The 17,355-nt window shown below is 46.0% G+C and overlaps 1 protein-coding gene across 1 annotated transcript in view; it reads left to right on the forward strand.

The window, feature by feature from the left end:
- Positions 1-17,145, forward strand: part of LOC119463849 (galanin receptor type 1) — a 110,905-nt gene extending 93,760 nt beyond the window's left edge. Inside the window, exons 4-5 of the mRNA XM_037724668.1 lie at positions 14,814-15,097; positions 16,689-17,145. Coding sequence (XP_037580596.1) covers positions 14,814-15,097; positions 16,689-17,145 — 741 coding nt within the window. The remainder of the gene's footprint in view (positions 1-14,813; positions 15,098-16,688) is intronic.
- Positions 17,146-17,355: the final 210 nt, after the last annotated feature.

Raw genomic sequence — 17,355 nt, forward strand, 5'->3', positions numbered from 1 at the left:
GCCTTAAGGTCTCTTAGGTATAGCTAAATGGACTCCTGAAGACTCTCGACATGAATGTCATCACATGTGTGTCATATAGTTAATGAAGGAGCCGCCTACGTCTCGGTGCTCTCATGGTCGATTCGTTAACTTGGTAGGCTGCTTCGCATAACATTGATTCCCACAGTGCGTGCGATCTACTGGCCTTTTTAAAGACGATAGTCTTTCTTGGGGAACTTAAACGCTGAAAATTTGGTCTGTCTGTCTGTCTGTCTGTCTTTCTGTTTGTCTGTCTGTCACCCGATTCAGCCACCCGGACAAAGTTGGACCACTTGCTTACCGCCCACACTACTTAAACTGGTACGGCTGTTCATACTTGTGAACGTTATCAATCAAAAAGTAAATATTACGCATATCTGAGGCGCAACAATAACTAGGTAAGTATTAGGAGGTGTGATCCTTTAATAGAAAATACATAGATACGTAACTCTAAAGACCCTAGTTTCTTAAGCTGCGCTGAAAATGCCATGCTATGCGCGCTGACGAACGACGTCTGCCACGAAGGGAGGGAACCCTCTGCACAAGCTCGTGTTGCCCCGACTGCGCGCCGACGAGCGCCCTCTGCCATGGAGAAGGAAACCCTCAGCACAAGCTCATGTTTCCCGATGTATTGCCAGATGGCGTCCATGTCTCACGCAGCGCCTCCTCTAATTTTATCAATGCCAGCCAGATGCGGCCGATTCAACATAAAGGAAGCGCTGTCTGAGGCAGGGCAAAACATAAATGGCCGCTTGATGAAATACAACCCACTCTACAAGACATGCCCAGACAACGCAGGGAAAAGACCGACGACCTAATTGCAGCGGAGAAGCGCCGGCGTGCCGACGCTCGTCGTCTCAAGCGTGCCCAGGAAACGTCCGAGCAACGAGCCCAGCGGCTAGCGCAAGGAGCTTGGCAAGCGAAAGCGAAGTGCCTACAACCCGGTTTGGAACGGCTCTCGACCACGTCTTCCAACGCGGGCTAAAGAACGTGGAAGTACTGAAGTACGCCTCCTACTTCAGCGTACACAGACCTCTGCTCTGCTTGGTTGCCAATGCGTCGGACGACGAGGGATGTCATGGTGACACTCAGTGTGCTAGTGGTACCAGTGCCACTGTGGAACGTGATCGTGCCTCACACCCTGGCGTCACCGGAGACGGGAAGGCGTCTACTTCGGCGCACCAGTAGTACATGCGCACAGCCATTGACCCTTCCACGCAATAAAATACATTCATGTCTCACAAATGGTTCTTCTTTGCAAACTATCATGCTATACAGTATACCACACGCGACCGAAACACTGTTGACATATCGTGGAGGTACGAACACATGGCATGCCAGCAGTGATAATGCGGTAAAATGAAATCTGTTCAAACAAACCTCCATTGCATTTATCATGCCAGGACGGTAATGGTACGAGAACAGCATCACGGGTGGCCGCGGATCAGACCAGCACTCATGTAGTACGGCCGGCAGAAGACTATCGTCTTTCGACGACATTTGCAGCGAAGCACGCAGATACGCGGCCATTTTTTCCTCCTTGAAAAAGAAAGCTCACCTCTAATAAACCTCGTCAACATTTCGCGCTATTCATCAAGAGCAAAGATAGTAACAACCTAATTTCAGGCATATGTTTCTTTATTTGTGAGATGTTTGCTTAAACAACATGAAGGAAGCTAAAAAAGATTTTTTTCGGTAGATATTCATGCTACAGTTTCTCTTAATACTTACTGGAATGTAGAAAAAGCTTGCTGACAAACCAGAGCAGCATGGTGGATTTTCGGAGAGTCGTATGTTAACAGCGCCCGCAAACACTACGCTCCATTGACAGTCCGCACAAGGACTTCTTGCAACCGAAATATGTATTTTCAAGAATATTTTGTCTAAAAAACTTCCCTTGAGCCTATATTCAACATCATTTTATATAGTGCGAGAATTAGTTTGTATGTGCCTGAGGACTCGGACAATTCTACGAAAACGTGCCATGTATGCAGTGCTCCGTACTTTGTAAATGTTGTCCTAGGGCAATTGTGCCATCATTGTGACTCGGTGTTTGTAACGTCTTCTGTCGAAATAAAGTTTTAAATGCGAAGCATTTCTTGGCGGACATTTGCTACTTTGACAGTATCTATCTATCCATCTATCTATCTATCTATCTATCTATCTATCTATCTATCTATCTATCTATCTATCTATCTATCTATCAATCAATCTAGCCGCCTATATCTTTGTGCTCTTATGGGCGTTTCGTAAACTTGGTACGTACCAAAATTCGCATACTATGAAAAGAGTATACGAGGAACATAAATTATATGTCGTGACATGAATGTCATGACATGCATGTCATGTAGGCCATGAAACAGCTGTCTACGTCTTGGTGCTGTCATGGTAGTTTCGTTAACTTGGTAGGTACCAAAATTGGCATAGTATGACAGGAGTGTACGAGGAACATAAGTGATAGGTCATGACATAAATGTCATAACATGCATGTCATGTAGGCCATGACAATGACGAAGCGAAAAGATTAAAAGTTAAACCCACTGAAATGGGCTCTGACGTGTGTACTAAGTGAAGAAAACACTAAAAGGATGATGATAGAAGTCAAAGTCATGACCATTACCGAGCAAAAATAACAATGACTAAGCGAAAATATATTAGCACTCAAAAGCCACTGAAATTGGTTCTGACATGGGTATTAAGTGAACGAAACACTAAAAGACGATGGTTGAAGTAATAGTCATGGCCATGACTGAGCAAAAATAACAATGATTCAGCGAAAAAAGATTAACACTCAAAAACCCCTGAAATAGCCTCGGACGTGGGTACTAAGTGAAGAAAACACTCAAGGATGGTGGTAGAAGTCATAGTCATGAGCATGAGTCAGCAAAAATGAAAATTACTCGGGGAAAAGAGATTAACACTCAACAACCAATAGAATGGGCTCAGATGTGGCACTATGTGACGGAAGAAACTAAAGGTTGATGGTCGAAGTCATAGTAATGAGCATCACTAAGGCTTTCGCCTTAAGGTCTCTTAGGTGTAGCTAAATGGACTCCTGAAGACTCATGACATGAATCTCATCACATGTGTGTCATATTGTTCATGAAGGAGCCGCCTACGTCTTGGTGCTCTCATGGTCATTTCGTTAACGTGGTAGGCTCCCCGCACACTGCTTCGCATAACATCGATTCCCACAGTACGTGGGATCTACCGGCCTTTTTTCTCAATTAATGTAGCCTGGTTTCTTGGGCTCTCGACTTATTCTTGCGTTGCTTCTGCACATCGACACGGTACCATTGCAATGATGGACTACGGCAAGGTGAGAAATCTCTTTTGACAGTCTGTGACACATTTAGGCTCACGGCACGGAACTGAGACTCGTGGCGCACTTAGCGAAAAAGAACTCGGCCATCCCGAGGCAGTTAATTTGAGTTCATGGATCGTACTGGGACATGTTTCGGATGCGTTCTATGGGCCCCAACATTATTGTAATTTATTTCAGTACTCTTGAGGAACGCTGGCCGCACAGGGCTCTGTGACGCAGTTAGCGAGGACCAGCTCGGTAGTGGTGCGCACTTAGTTTCGCGTGTACTGCACATTACACTAGGACTAGTTTGTGGCGCTTTCCCTGACGCCCAACATTACTGAAAGCAATTTCGCTACTTCTTGGGGTACTTTTCGGGCACGCTGGCCGCACAGCACGCTGTGACGCACTTAGCGAGAACCAGCTCGGCAGCAGTGACAAAGTTAGTTCGGCAAGTAATGAACCTTAGTGGGGCAAGTTTGTGGCACTTTTTATGGCCTCGCAACCACATATACATTCTTTCAATACTCACGCACTTGTCAGAAACGCGACGAGTGAATGCCAAGAGTGATAACAGGATAGTGTGTTGCTTGCGCAGGCAGAACGCTCAAAAGATAACGCCGAGGAGCTCAAGAACCAGGAACTTGTAACTGATAAATTACTTCTTCTGAACGACTGAAAACAGGCTGTGCACCCACGCATTTGTCATGAGTTCGAGTAGATGGCATTCTGAGAGTGCCTAGCATCATCTAGCTGGGAGCTTCTGCTGTGGCCGTCTCTGCATGCAGCGTACCATCCCGTCGGCTGATGCAAGTTCCTTTGGAAACGCGCAGTCGCCTGTGTATTTGTGCTGTTAAAGTGCAGGGAATAAGGCCCGGGAATGCTTGGAAATCGGATGTTTTCATATTTTATGGTATTGGAATGAGTTGGATATTTTCTACGCCATGTATGTAGAAGCGAATTGCTTTCGTTCCCAATGCCGCCCATTCACCACTTTCGCACGTTTCGCCTCTACACCCAGTATTCCTGTAATGTCTACATACGAAAATGACACATGCTTGTAATCCTTTCAGCTGATGCCGTCCGGTGGAGCTTCGTACGGAAACCACTGCTGCTTACCTGTTCATTCAGTTAGTAATAGTCGGGCCACATTTTCCAACGCACGCTACACATGTAATGCTGCCCGGATCGGCAGTGCAGCGCTACAGGTGTGTCCCTCCGCACGCGCGCTGCCCACGGGAAGCGCTTCTTATCAACACCACCGTTTCACACGCGCCTTCTTGTGGTCATCGAGTATCTCTTCATGTCGGTCTACTTACGCCGCAGCACACCTGCTTACTTATTCAGCGCATGTTTACTACAATTCATATTGCTACCAAAGCCGCTCACCTTACTTCGTATGACATTGCTGTGTTGCTATCGCATTCATTGCTTCGCCCTTAGGGCGAAACTGTGACATTTTTTATTCAAACTGGTTGTACCATTGTGTCATGAAGTTCACAGCAAAGCTGTTAAGAGCTAGTTTCCCCGGATCGTGTGCGCGTGTAAAAAAAACTATCATCATCAACACTGGCTCCAGCGCCGTCGTCTTCTTCCACAGCTGGCTCATTGGCGCCCTTCGTTTAGCGCGCGGGCTCGTGCTCGGCACGCGCTCGTGCCACTGCTCCCACGTACGTCATCGTCGCCCTCAGTTTGTGCTCGTGCTCGTTCTCGGCTTGCGCTCGTGCCACTGCTCCCGCGTGCGTCGTCGTCGTCTCCTTCCACAGTTCGCTGCGTTGCCGCTAATCATTCCAGCGTAAAATTTCACTTGTCTTCTGTGGCTGTAATGGGCCGGGGGAGTGGGGTGGGAGTGTGAGCTTATGGGAGTGTGAGCCATGTATGAGCAACTGTCGACGTGTCATAACGCGTTTGAGCGACGCCGCCGCGAACGCGCTCGGGAAAGGGCTCGTTGTCGACATGACGATTCTAGCGGGAGGGTTTCCGAGCCTCAGGCGAATCGTCAACGAAGAGCCGCACACTCCGAGTTGAGAGAGCGCGATGTTGAGGCCAAACTTCAGTGAAGAGCCGCCTACACCGAGAAGGCGATGTTGAGGCCAACCATCAGCGTGTTTTTGCCCTCCAGGAACCCGACAACGGTGGTGCACGCCTCAGCAATGCTAGCGCCAACATCCCCGGTGCGACGGCCAGGTTCCAACGCGAGCTTCTCAACCGAAACGTTCGTGATATATATGTTCGTTTGGGTGATGCCCAACGACGATACACCCATTCTCATCGTAGGGGGAATATTCTCTAGAGCAGACCCACCATTGTCAAAGCTTCACTGATGTCCATCTTCACAGTTGTGGAAGGGCTCTGAATTTTTAAATGCGAAGCATTTCTTGGCGAACATTTGCCACTTTCTATCTATCTATCTATCTATCTATCTATCTATCTATCTATCTATCTATCTATCTATCTATCTATCTATCTATCTATCTATCTATCTATCTATCTATCTATCTATCTATTTATCTATCTATCTAGCCGCCTACGTCTTGGTGCTCCCATGATCATATCGTAAACTTGACATTTGCCAAAACTGGCACAGTATGACAGCAGTGTATGACGAAGATAAATGACAGGTCATGACATGCGTGTCATGTAGGTCATAAAACAGCCGCATAAAATGACAATAACTCAGCGAAAAAAGATTACCACTGAAAAACCACTCAAATGGGTTCTGACGTGGGTACTAAGTGAAGGAAACACTAAAGGATAGTGGCAGAAGTCATCGTCATGTGCATGACTCAGCAAAAATGAAAATGACTCTGCAAATAAAGATTAACACTCAAGAACCACTGAAATGGGTTGTGACGTGGGTACTAAGTGAAGGAAACACTAAAGGATAATGGTAGAAGTCATAGTCATGTGGATGACTCATGCAAAGATGACGATCACTCAGCAAAAAAAAAAGTTAACACTCAAAAACCAGTGGAATGGGTTTGGATGTGGTACCAAGGGAAGGAAAAGGCTAAAGGTCAATGGTTGAAGTCATAGTCATGAGCATGACTAAGGCTTCCGCTTTAAGGTCTCCTAGGCGTTGCTAAAGGGACTCCCGGGGACTCATGACATATATGTCGTGGCATGCGTGTCATGTAGGTCATGAAAGAGCCGCCTACGTCTTGGTGCTCTCATGGTCGTTTCGTTAACTTGGTAGGCTCCCCGCACACTGCTTCGCATAACATCGATTCCCACAGGGCGTGGGATCTGTCGGCATTTTTTATTACGATAGGAATTATATCGACACTCCAGGTGCATTTCTGCCGTCGCCGTGAGGTTCCGTGTAAAGTCCAAGGGCGATAACACCGTCACCGACGCACCGTATCCTGTTGTGCGAGTGAAAGCGTGCGAGGGGAGCTGACGATCGCGGCTCAATCTCGCGCACGCAAGAGAGGAAAGCATGAGAAAACGCGTCATCTTTTGTCACCCGCAAGCCACCGGGGGGAGGGAGGGGGTGGCGTTGTACTCTGGCAGCAACTGCGTATTGCGCGGCCTCGTGCACCCTACCTTGAAAGCGATTTGCGTTGTGGGCAGAGCCTAGGTGCGGCAACTACTCATACCTCTGTGGCGTGCTGCGTTCTCGCCGCTCAGTTTGCGTTGAAGCGAGAGGCAGCACGAAGGTCAATTCGCTCGCTGCTGATGCGGCGCTTCTGCATGCGAGAGTTTTGAGAGTGAGTCTCCGCGGTCATCGAGTGTGGCGTGTTCATGTTTGCCTGTGCGCGTTTACACCATGCTTGTTAATTTAGTTAGTAAGCGAATGTTTGCGAGTTTGTACTGCCGATAAAACTACTATCCTTATTCGTATACCTGTCTACTAATTTCTGACGAAATCGATGCTTCGCCTTTCGGGCGAAACGGTGACTTTTTACTTACGTGGACTTTATCCTTAAACCGCAAAAAAAATTATTCCCTCAAAGTAAAGCGCCAACTATAGCAATACAATTATTTTTAGAACGTAACCATAAACATTTATTGACGAAGCAATTTTTCTAGTATCGCTTGTCTCGGAGAGAAAACTATAACTTTCAATGCCTTTGCAAGGCCGTTTGAAACGAACATTCTATTATGTAACATTTGATTTTCATTATCTCATGCATAGCGCATTAAACACTTATTATATTTGCCATTTTGAAGGAAGACAGTGTCCAGCAAGGTTACAAAGTGTTATTCTTTCTGCGTCAGGTTATTGTGATTTTACTATTGCGTGTAAACACTTGACTGATGATGCCTCACGATGGGTATCATGTGGAATTGCCAAAGTTCCGGTAAATTATTCATATATCTTTCTTTTCAATTTGCAAGTGACTGTCTCTATAGGCCGTAATGCAGACAATACGAAACTGCTAGATTTTCCTTTTTTTCTGGGTAGTGTTTTTATTATTATGGCAAATGGCTGCCTCGCTTGTGCTAGCAATTAACTCTAATGGCTCACAATATTTCTGACTATTTTATCAACCTTATTACAATTTACCGTTCTGGAGAAGACAACATATTTTTGCCAACATTCCCAATATTGTAACAAATAGAAAAAAATTACATACTCCCGGTTCTCGAAACGCTCGCTTTGTACCTTGATCTGTCCTCATTGTTTAAAGTGGCTGATTCAGAATGGAATGTGGCGTTGAGTGGCTTAATATTGTTTGAGGTAGAAACACAAACACCACAATATAGTTTTAAAGCCTTTTCGAACCGATTGTGTTCCAATACTTTTCAAAATACTGAGGTCCGTTTAAGGACCTGAGATCGCGTTGTTTACGCTTGTGAGAAAAAGGACAACACTATAGCAAGAATTGTGACAGAAATTGAAATGTTTGTCGTGGCGGAAGGTCCCTGAGAGCTACTTTGACAGAAGTTTTGAAAATGTCATGAGTGGTCCGCAGTTTAATTTCATCACAGACAAGTGTTTATATTAGCTCTAATTCAGCGGAAGCTTTTGAAGTACTGCTTTCTTGTTGCCGTCACAATTTTCTCAAAAGGCCGATTTCTTCCGGCGCAAGTAAAGCGGTGAATAGTGCTATTGTATTGCTGTCCTTCAACTTGACTAATCATGCACCAGATGAACAAGTGCACCTTCAATGAACCAGAACGTGTGAGTTCAAAATGCAATATCTAAATTTTGAACCATTAAGAATTTTGACATTTTGACTACGTATAACTGAAAACGTACTATATATACATAAATCGTCATGTTGGGATTGAGAGTTTGCCTTGAAAGTGTGTGTGACGAGTTTTCCGTTCTTCCGAAATCGGACTGCGTATATGAATTTCAGCACTCAGGGGCTTATTTTTTGTTCCCCATTATTTTATTTCACATCATTTATTATTACCCGTAGGGATTAACCACATTACATAGGGGAGCAGGCGTGGGCGAAATGCAAGAACAAGATAAGGGAATGTAGTTGAAAACAACTAAACAAATATAAAAATTACTGAAATAGTTGAGCACAAGAACGCAAGTAGAAAATGAAAAAAAAAGCATAAATTACTCCGCACAAAGAGAAAAAAAAGTCTCAGGTTTGCCCGACAGGCGAAGCATCGATTGCGACAGAAAATTAGTGGAAAGCTATACGAAGTAACGATAGTAATTTTTAGCGGTCGTATAAGCTATAAACATAGGCAAACTAACTAAATTAACAAGCAGTGGTGTCACGCTCGCACAAGCAAACCTAAACACATCTCACTCGGTGACCGCAGAAACTCGCTGTCAAAACGCTAAAGTGAGGGAGCATTGTCGCAGCAGCGAGCCAAATGACCTTCGTTCCGCCTCTCGCATCAACGCGAACTAAGCTGCGAAAGCACAGCGCGCGGTGGACGCTGACCCCGTAGCAGATGGCTTTTAGGATACAGTGGCCCGGGCGGACGCGCGCGGACGCCCTGGCCTCCCAGGTCGCCCGGAGTAGAACGCGCCACCCTCCTCCCGGAGTCTTGCGCGCGACAGGAAGACGGCGCACTTCCTTTCCGCTTTCCTCCCTTTCGTGGGCGAGATTGAGCCGCGATCACCGGCTCACCCTCACACGGTTTGACTCGCACATACAGCACACGGCGCGCGGCGACGATTTTGTCGCCCATCGACTTTATACAGAACCTCACGGCGACGCAGACGGCAGAAATTCGCCTTGAGTGTCCATGTAATTGCTGTCGCCATAATAGGTTAGTCTATTTCGAAAACGGGTGGAGTTAGTTATAAGAACAACGTGTTGAGGGAGGTGATTACAAAAATTCAGAATATGTTTTAGTGTTCTATCTTGGCCCATCGACCTTCTGCGCATGTTCGACCGGAGTTATGTTATAATGAAGAGGCTATGCTGCTTAGATCTACTAAGGCAAATTAGCACGTGCATCCACAGCGATTTGGCGTTGGGAACCTTTAGTAATACAACATCTTGCTCAACATCCCACTTACGAATATTACACGATGCACCATGTAGTGTATTTGCAACCAGATAGTTAGTTTGTGTGTTTATTTCTCAAAAAATTCTTTTTCAAACCCATTGGCTATGTCTGGCATCCCGACAGCTGTCATCGTCAATAAGCCGATTGACTGATTCATGTTTAACCTCTCTCGCAACACTGGGGCTATTCGAGACGCCACAGTAGGCTCCGTATTAGTTTTGAACACACGTAACATCAATGTAACACACGTAACACACATAACAACAACGTCTCCACCTATCACGCATTTCTAGGCCAATTAGCCATAGTGGGTATGATCAATTTGTTGAATGGGCAACAACTCCTCGAACTGTGTGACAGCTTGCGCGGGTTCTTTATATTGACGCGAGGCAGCGCGCAAGGCAACTCCAGCTGGGCAGAAGTTACATCGCCCTGACAGCTACGAAAGATTCCTTGCATGCGAGAAATTCTTAAAGATGTTTTATTCCGGCTGCTGTGGCAAGCGTCTCTGGCTTAAAGGTTAGAAGTTCAGGGCTAGATGTCCTTTGTTCGATCCCCGCCACTGGACATTCTGATTTGTGCTACTTATTGAAATATTCCTATACTAATACATGTATATCCGGAACACCATGGTGACGGCGAAAATTTCCCTGAAGTGTCCATTTAGCTTCTGCTGCAATAACATATTAAATGAATTAGGAAATGTGAGTCGATATCTTCGATACAGGCGACCCACTGACTTTCGGCATAACCTTCGCCACAGAACGAAGAAAAAGCTATGAAGATTCCACGTACATGTTGCAAGCTTCGCTTTAAAATTGGACTGAGCGGTGCCAATAAAATTGGAATAGAATCGAATAGAAACGTGCAGCGGACAACAGGCTACACTAACCGCTGCTCTTTCATCCTATTTTTTTAATATTACATGGGAGTAAAACACTCTAGAAAGAACACAGCCTTAAAAACTTGAAGGCAAAGCTAAATAGATGCATCCAAAAGAAATCCTAGAAAATGCGGGCCTCGGATAAAGATATCAAATTCGCCCGTAGTTTTCGAGCTGCATACGCGTACACACTGCGAACAAATAGCAGATTTTCGAAAGAACGATGGTGTCTTTTTCGATGTTTCAGCATGCCTGTCCCCCATTCTACGGCGCCAAAGGCTGTTCAGGACTACTCACATAAACACGTAATACGATGGGTCACATGAACTTCTAAAAGATAGAAAATGGTATGTTTACGATGTAATATCTAAATCTTACTGAAGCGTTTTCTGGACCATGTCCTAGAAGAATACGGCATTTATACATGTGCTAAACGGAGATCCACTATTTCCGCACGTGGATGCAAATTGCAGTTTGTAAACCATGGCACAAAATAACCGCATTTCTTCAACCACGCTGTGAGAAGAACGGTTTCAGATTGTAACCTAAAGAAAAAGAAAACGTGTTGTCTCCTGGAGGAGTGATCATCCAACGGAGATGCTTAAATGTACATCTTTGTAATTATGTAACTGCGCTCCAACTAAGAAGCACCATGTATCTCGCACATGCATCGTGCACTTTGAAAGATACATCTGTTGGACTATTACGAAGCTGGGACGCTTGATAAAGAGTGCGTATTTTCGCTCCATCCACAGATACCTTGGAAATAGTGCAGTGTGTGATGAATTTCAAAGGCAATAGGCACTGCCGTGCTGTATGAGCCAGCCATTGTGTGAATGGCAAGGAAAAAATTTTCTCCTCACAGAGACTCTGGGATTCCACCCGTGTGTGCTAGTGTTTTGAAGGCCACAACGGGCCCATGCTTTAACCGATCAAGACGGCGTTGCTTTTGTCGCAAAGTAGTCGCACTTCAGATGACAAAGGCGGCTGCTTTGATAACATGCTGGTGTCAACAGGCTGCGCTGCTGGGGTCTACAAAGGCCAATCAACACATGCATCCACAGAAAATTGGCGTTGAGCAACTTGCAATGTGTAATACATCATTTTGCTCAAAATCACATTTATGAATGCTACAGGAAGCACCATGCAGTGTACTTTAAACCGCATAGTTAATTTGCTTGCTTATTTCCCCGAAAATTTCGGCGTAGTTATCAGTTTTCAGTTTTCAAATATCAACGCAGTGAGTTCTGCGTCAAATAATTTGATTACGTGCGCTGAGTTATGAATTATGCACTGTTCGCTCAGCTAAACACTTGCTCACTCACGTTTTACGTTATGCGGCTATCTCAACTTTATAAGCCCGAGACTGTGTCAGGCGGATACAAAACGTTGGTTGGTGTCGTACTATAAATAAAAATGTAAGCAAACTCTCAACTCTGGTCCGTCGAAGAAAACAGCGCTAAAAACACGGACAAGATAGGAAGGAGACAGCACGAACGTTGTCCTGTGTTCACACTTACAAGCTCGGGTTCAACTTTTTTTTAAAGTCAACTCTGGTACTGTCGGGGCACATTGCCAGGGCGCCGTCATGTTTACGCTCGATTCACCGCGCTGATCGTAGAAAACGTTCGACGCATTCTTTGCGTAGTTGCGTGTCGCTTATCAGTGTTCACCCCCAATCCCCAATATTTCCGCTTATTATCTCAAGTAAATTCCTGACCTATTTCTTTTGCTTAAGGCACTCCGGGACGACCTATCTAGTGTGCGCTTCGCGAACTAATAGCGTAAGCTCGTTCAAGCGTCAGCCCAGCGAAACTTCGTCATTTGCGCTCAGCAGAGCACAAATAGGATGGTTGTTGCTTCACAGTGTTGTAGTCGGCTATGAGAAACTTGTGCTTCGATTGAAAGATGCCTGAAGCATCCTACCTTGCACGTATCTTCGAAACGCGGTGCGTATTCACCCTTCTCCTTGACTACCGCCTACATCGTCGTTCGAAACATGTTAAATTCATGCCCCATCGTGCCCTATCGTGTTTCGAGTCACTCGCTTCAACACTACGCCGCTTCTTCGCTGGCTTTCGCGTAAGAATTTATTTGCAAATGCGCCAACTGCACATTAAGCAGGTGAGGGATGAGAACGCCAATACAAAACATAGTAAGAAGCACCGTAATGATAACACAAACCCCGTCGCAGAGGAATACCCTAGTCGAAACGTTGGCTGCAGCGGTATTTTTTTTTCGCTACAGTTGATCACTTCAAGCTGCCATTTTCCGATGAACTTTAGTTGAGTTTGGGCCAGTATTCAATACAATAATCAAACGCTAAAAGGCTGCAATAAAACAAAAAGGCAGGCTTAAGAATCAAAACATCAATGCGATAAATTTGCCTGCAAGCTGTGCTCACAATATGTGATTTTTAGAAAGAACTGATACGAAACAGCACTAATAACGCTTAGTTACAGTACTATGTTATGGTAAACATCACATTTTTTTAGATAATATGCTCACTGATGCTACTTAATGGCGCATGTAGCTTATTCCCGTTGGGGGAAGCTCCCCAAACTTCTCTGAGCCCGTGACAGCGTAGTAGCGGGCATGCAGAGCAGTTTGACGTTATATTGTAAAGACTGCATGAGCAGACAATATACGATGAATAATGCAATGACCACCCTTGACCGCAAAACACTTTGTATTAAATCACCACGGCGGATTGAGTAGTGCATTTTAGCATATTAAGTGTTTTCTATCCCAAAAATCAGTTTACTGCGTGCTCACTTGTTATTTTGTTCATTGACACAATACCTCACGAATGACTGAAAACAATGAACATTCAAAAGCATTCGAGCATCAGCAACAACGAATGCGTATTGTAATAAATATCAAGTAAAAGCCAAAAACTCGTCGAGAACAGGGGCACATAAAATTTCATTGAAAAGAAATGAGCGAATGCTTCTGGCTATGCAGTTCCCGCGGCCTGAAGAACGAGAAAAGAAAGAGCATCTCGGTGTGAGAGCATGAGTACCAGGGAATGCTGTTTGGTTTCGAGAACTACCCGTAGGAGACCGTTTAGCGAAAGTTTAGTATGCTGTATGCTAAAAGTCGGAAGGCATGTTGATTATCGTGTTGTATAAAACAATATATTCCTGCTATCCTTGAAAAAAAGCGCACAATCATTGCAGTGTACCGATGCTGTAATTTAAGGAAGAAAATTGGAGCTTAACAAAAAAAATTTGCTGTGGTTTAGCTTCTGTTAACCCTGGTTGATAGCGAAAGCTTCACTGCCCTGGCTAGGCCCATTGTCGAGCTGTAGCCGAGGTATGGTTTCGCAATGATATACAGACGTGTTTTCAATGAATACAGTGTTTATTCATCTTTTTTTATGCCTATGAAGACACTGCGGTGATCAGTAAAGTAGTGAGACTTGGTTGCAACTCGCAGCCGGGCCCAACTCTACTCGGGCAACGGCGGCAATGTCTCCTTTCAGGGCTCCGTAAAGGCGTAAATTAATCCGACGTAGCGTGAACGCGCGCACACGTTATGTCACATTGGCAAGAACAACAGAGGCTATAGTTCGACCGATGATTTGACGTACTGGCGCCGCCAACGTAACCGGACGCGCGGCCAATGCGCTCCGACGCGTCCTCCGTCTGATGACGCTCGCCCGCTTGCCGATGGACTATAAACGCGCCTTAACGCTCTCTTGTGGTTTGACCTCTAGCTCTCAAGGTGAAAACTGTTGAGTCGCCGTTGAAGCTTTGGCTTCAGTATTGTGAAGAGGTTAAGGACCACGCAACGAGTGATCTACCGAAATTTTGCAGGCGTAACTTGAAGACGCAGGAAAACAGCGGCGTGGATATGACAGGGTAGTCGATGTTCTAGTAGACACTAAGAGAAAAAAATGAACCTGGGCAACCTATGTGCTGCCAAGGGCAGGTAGTCGTTGGTATATTATAGTTACAGAATGTGTTGGTGACAGCAGAATAATTGGTGGTGTGGTGAAATTAGAAAATTCGCAAACGTAAAGTGGTGCCAGTTTGCGCAAGCTAGGGTTTATTGGAGACTGCTGGGAGAGGACTTCTGCCGGAAGTGGACATCAAATGAGGCTGATGATAATGGCCCAGCAAATATTGCGTGCTATCATTAAACTTCAACACACCGAATTTCTTGTCCTCGCAGGTCGCCAAGATGGTGATGGTCGTGGCCGCGGCGTTCGCCCTGTCCTGGACGCCATACTTCCTGGTGTCAATGTGGACCCAGTTTGGCACCAACTACCTGGAGAAGCAGAACTACTTCTTTACCATGCTCAGCATCAACCTGCTTGCTTTCATCAACTCTTGTGTCAACCCATTCATCTACGCGGCCATGAGCAGGCGCTTCCGCGGCGGCTTCCGGCGCATCTTGTATCCGGTTGCCTGCATCGGAAGCTGCCAGTCAGGAACCAGGTGGCCGCCCACCGCAAGGCCAGTGAGCTGCACCGCCCATTGTTCGCTTGCGCGCAGTTTTCTATCATCTGTTTAGAGAACAATCTGTAGCTCGCAAACAGTAGTTATGCGTTAGCCAATAACAGTGTCTGATTCGTTCATTCAAATTTGCAATACGTTCTCATTTCGTGACATTTGTAGCGGAACCTAATGCATTACTAAAGTCTAAGCATCATGAGTCTCGGCACGGCGCCACACCTGCACCTAACATTTAAGTGGATCAAGCACATCGAATGTGTGCATTGAATCAGGCACATGCCCACCTAATCTCAATAGCTTTGTAGTTTATCCGGTGCATGTGCAAGTAATACCGGGTTGATCATGAAGATGTACCCTTAACCCGGTAGTTCATCAAGCAGATATGCGTCTAACCTCCGCAGCTCTGATGTTTACCAAGAATCGTGCCCTTAACTCCGAGTTGTTCTTGAACACGCAAAACTCTATAAGTCTAAAAAAAGAGCAGGCGTCTTGCTAAGCGAGGACAAAGTGGGGCACATCAACAAACACACGGGAGCACTCCTGTGCGTTTAACTGTGTGCCTTACTCGGTTCTTGCCTTCAAAGCGCTCCCCGGCAAAACCGGCACTGAGTGTGCTACAAGCATTTAGAAACACGCACACCCGAAAGCCCATGCAGCGAATGAAAAACGACATACACAAACGCACATGGACACGCGCATGCATTAGTGAATGCATACATGAAGCTTGAACAGGTTCTGTGAGCATTTCTTTATTTCCGCTATTGTTACACAGCCTTATTTCTCCGCCGTCACCGCCCGACCACAGGGCTACAAAAGAAATCCATATGGCTTACACAGAAAGGAAGCTTCCCTGCTAACGAAAAAAGTTGAAGGAAGGGAAAAGTTAAAGAAAAAATGAAGCTTGGCAGTTCAAAGAGGTTGTCGCTTGAGGTGCTGTTAGTAGCTGAGGCTGTGAAAAACACGAGTAGAATTTAGCAGCTGCATCGTTTGTCTTGGCTTTGGTTGAAGGGTTGAAAACTGAACCTGTTGGTACATCATTAGTAAGAACATTTTGCAATATGACAAAAATATGGGACACGGGACTCATTAACCACTTTTGTTTGAAATGAAACATTCATTTGCACGCGATGAGGATGTAGAGGCCGTCCATTTTGGCAAAGCGTGGTAGGAAATAGCAACCTACAAAGAATGATATTGATAGCCAAAGCCCACCATTTTGTCACCTGCTCAGACGACAAACTAAGCACTTTGACTCCTTGTCAAGCAGATTGCAGGGGCGTGGGGCATTTCCTGCGAACTGCGTACGCTTAGAAAATATCGCTTTTTTTTTTGCTCTTCGCATGATGATTATTGCGTACGAATTTCGCTCGGCTGAAAATTGGATCTTGTACCACACGAAGTTGCATAAGGGGCTATGTTGGCCCTCCGTCTTGTATTGAGAGTCCGTGTACGTTATCGTGGCTGTCATTTAGGCGCCCGCCTGTTTGTCACTCTTTGTTATCACCTTTCCTATCGGTGTATCGGTGCGAGAACAACTTGTTTTTCTTTGCTATACTCTTTTCCTTTTTTTTTCTTCCGGTCATGCTCGCAGGCCTGTGGTTCCCGCCTATTCATCGTCGTTCCGGCTTCGCCTCCATCGGCTGGCGAACGGCACCAGCCTGTTGTCGACTGCGTCCAGTGGGTCGCAGAGCGACAGCCTGCCCCACTCGGCACTCCCGGGGGCTCACCCGCAGCATCGAGTGGCGGCGGCGGCGGCGTTGAGGAACGCGAAGCAGGCTAGACTCGCCAGCAGCAGCGGCAACACGAGAGGTGCGGCCACCATCATGGATACCGGACCTTTTTCCCTCGCGGCTGCCATATCTGCCAAGGATGCCAAGGATGCCAAGGACGACACTCTCCCCGAGCAGCATCGCCGGGCCCTCAGCGACTCGGTGCTGACTCGACACAACGGCTGCTGTTCCGAGAACGGAAGCCTGCCCTCCGTTGCCAGGAGAGTGCCAGATTTCGAACCGGGAGTGATATCCAAGCGACGAGGCATCACCCAGTGATGCTCGGAATTCATCCAGCGGCCTTAAGACATCTAGACCTTAGTCCCCGAGAAGGGCTTGCTCGAGGGCCTCCCTGGAGAGATCTGTCGACTGTGGCAAAAGTCAGCGAACCTGAAGGCCGAGTTTGGGGTCCCGACATACAAGTCGCCGAATCTTGTTGCATGCGTTAGAACAGTGTACAAAGACGATATATTAGCAGGCGAATATGCA

The sequence above is a fragment of the Dermacentor silvarum genome, chromosome 9, assembly GCF_013339745.2.
Source record: "Dermacentor silvarum isolate Dsil-2018 chromosome 9, BIME_Dsil_1.4, whole genome shotgun sequence".
NCBI classification, from domain to species: Eukaryota; Metazoa; Arthropoda; class Arachnida; order Ixodida; family Ixodidae; genus Dermacentor; species Dermacentor silvarum.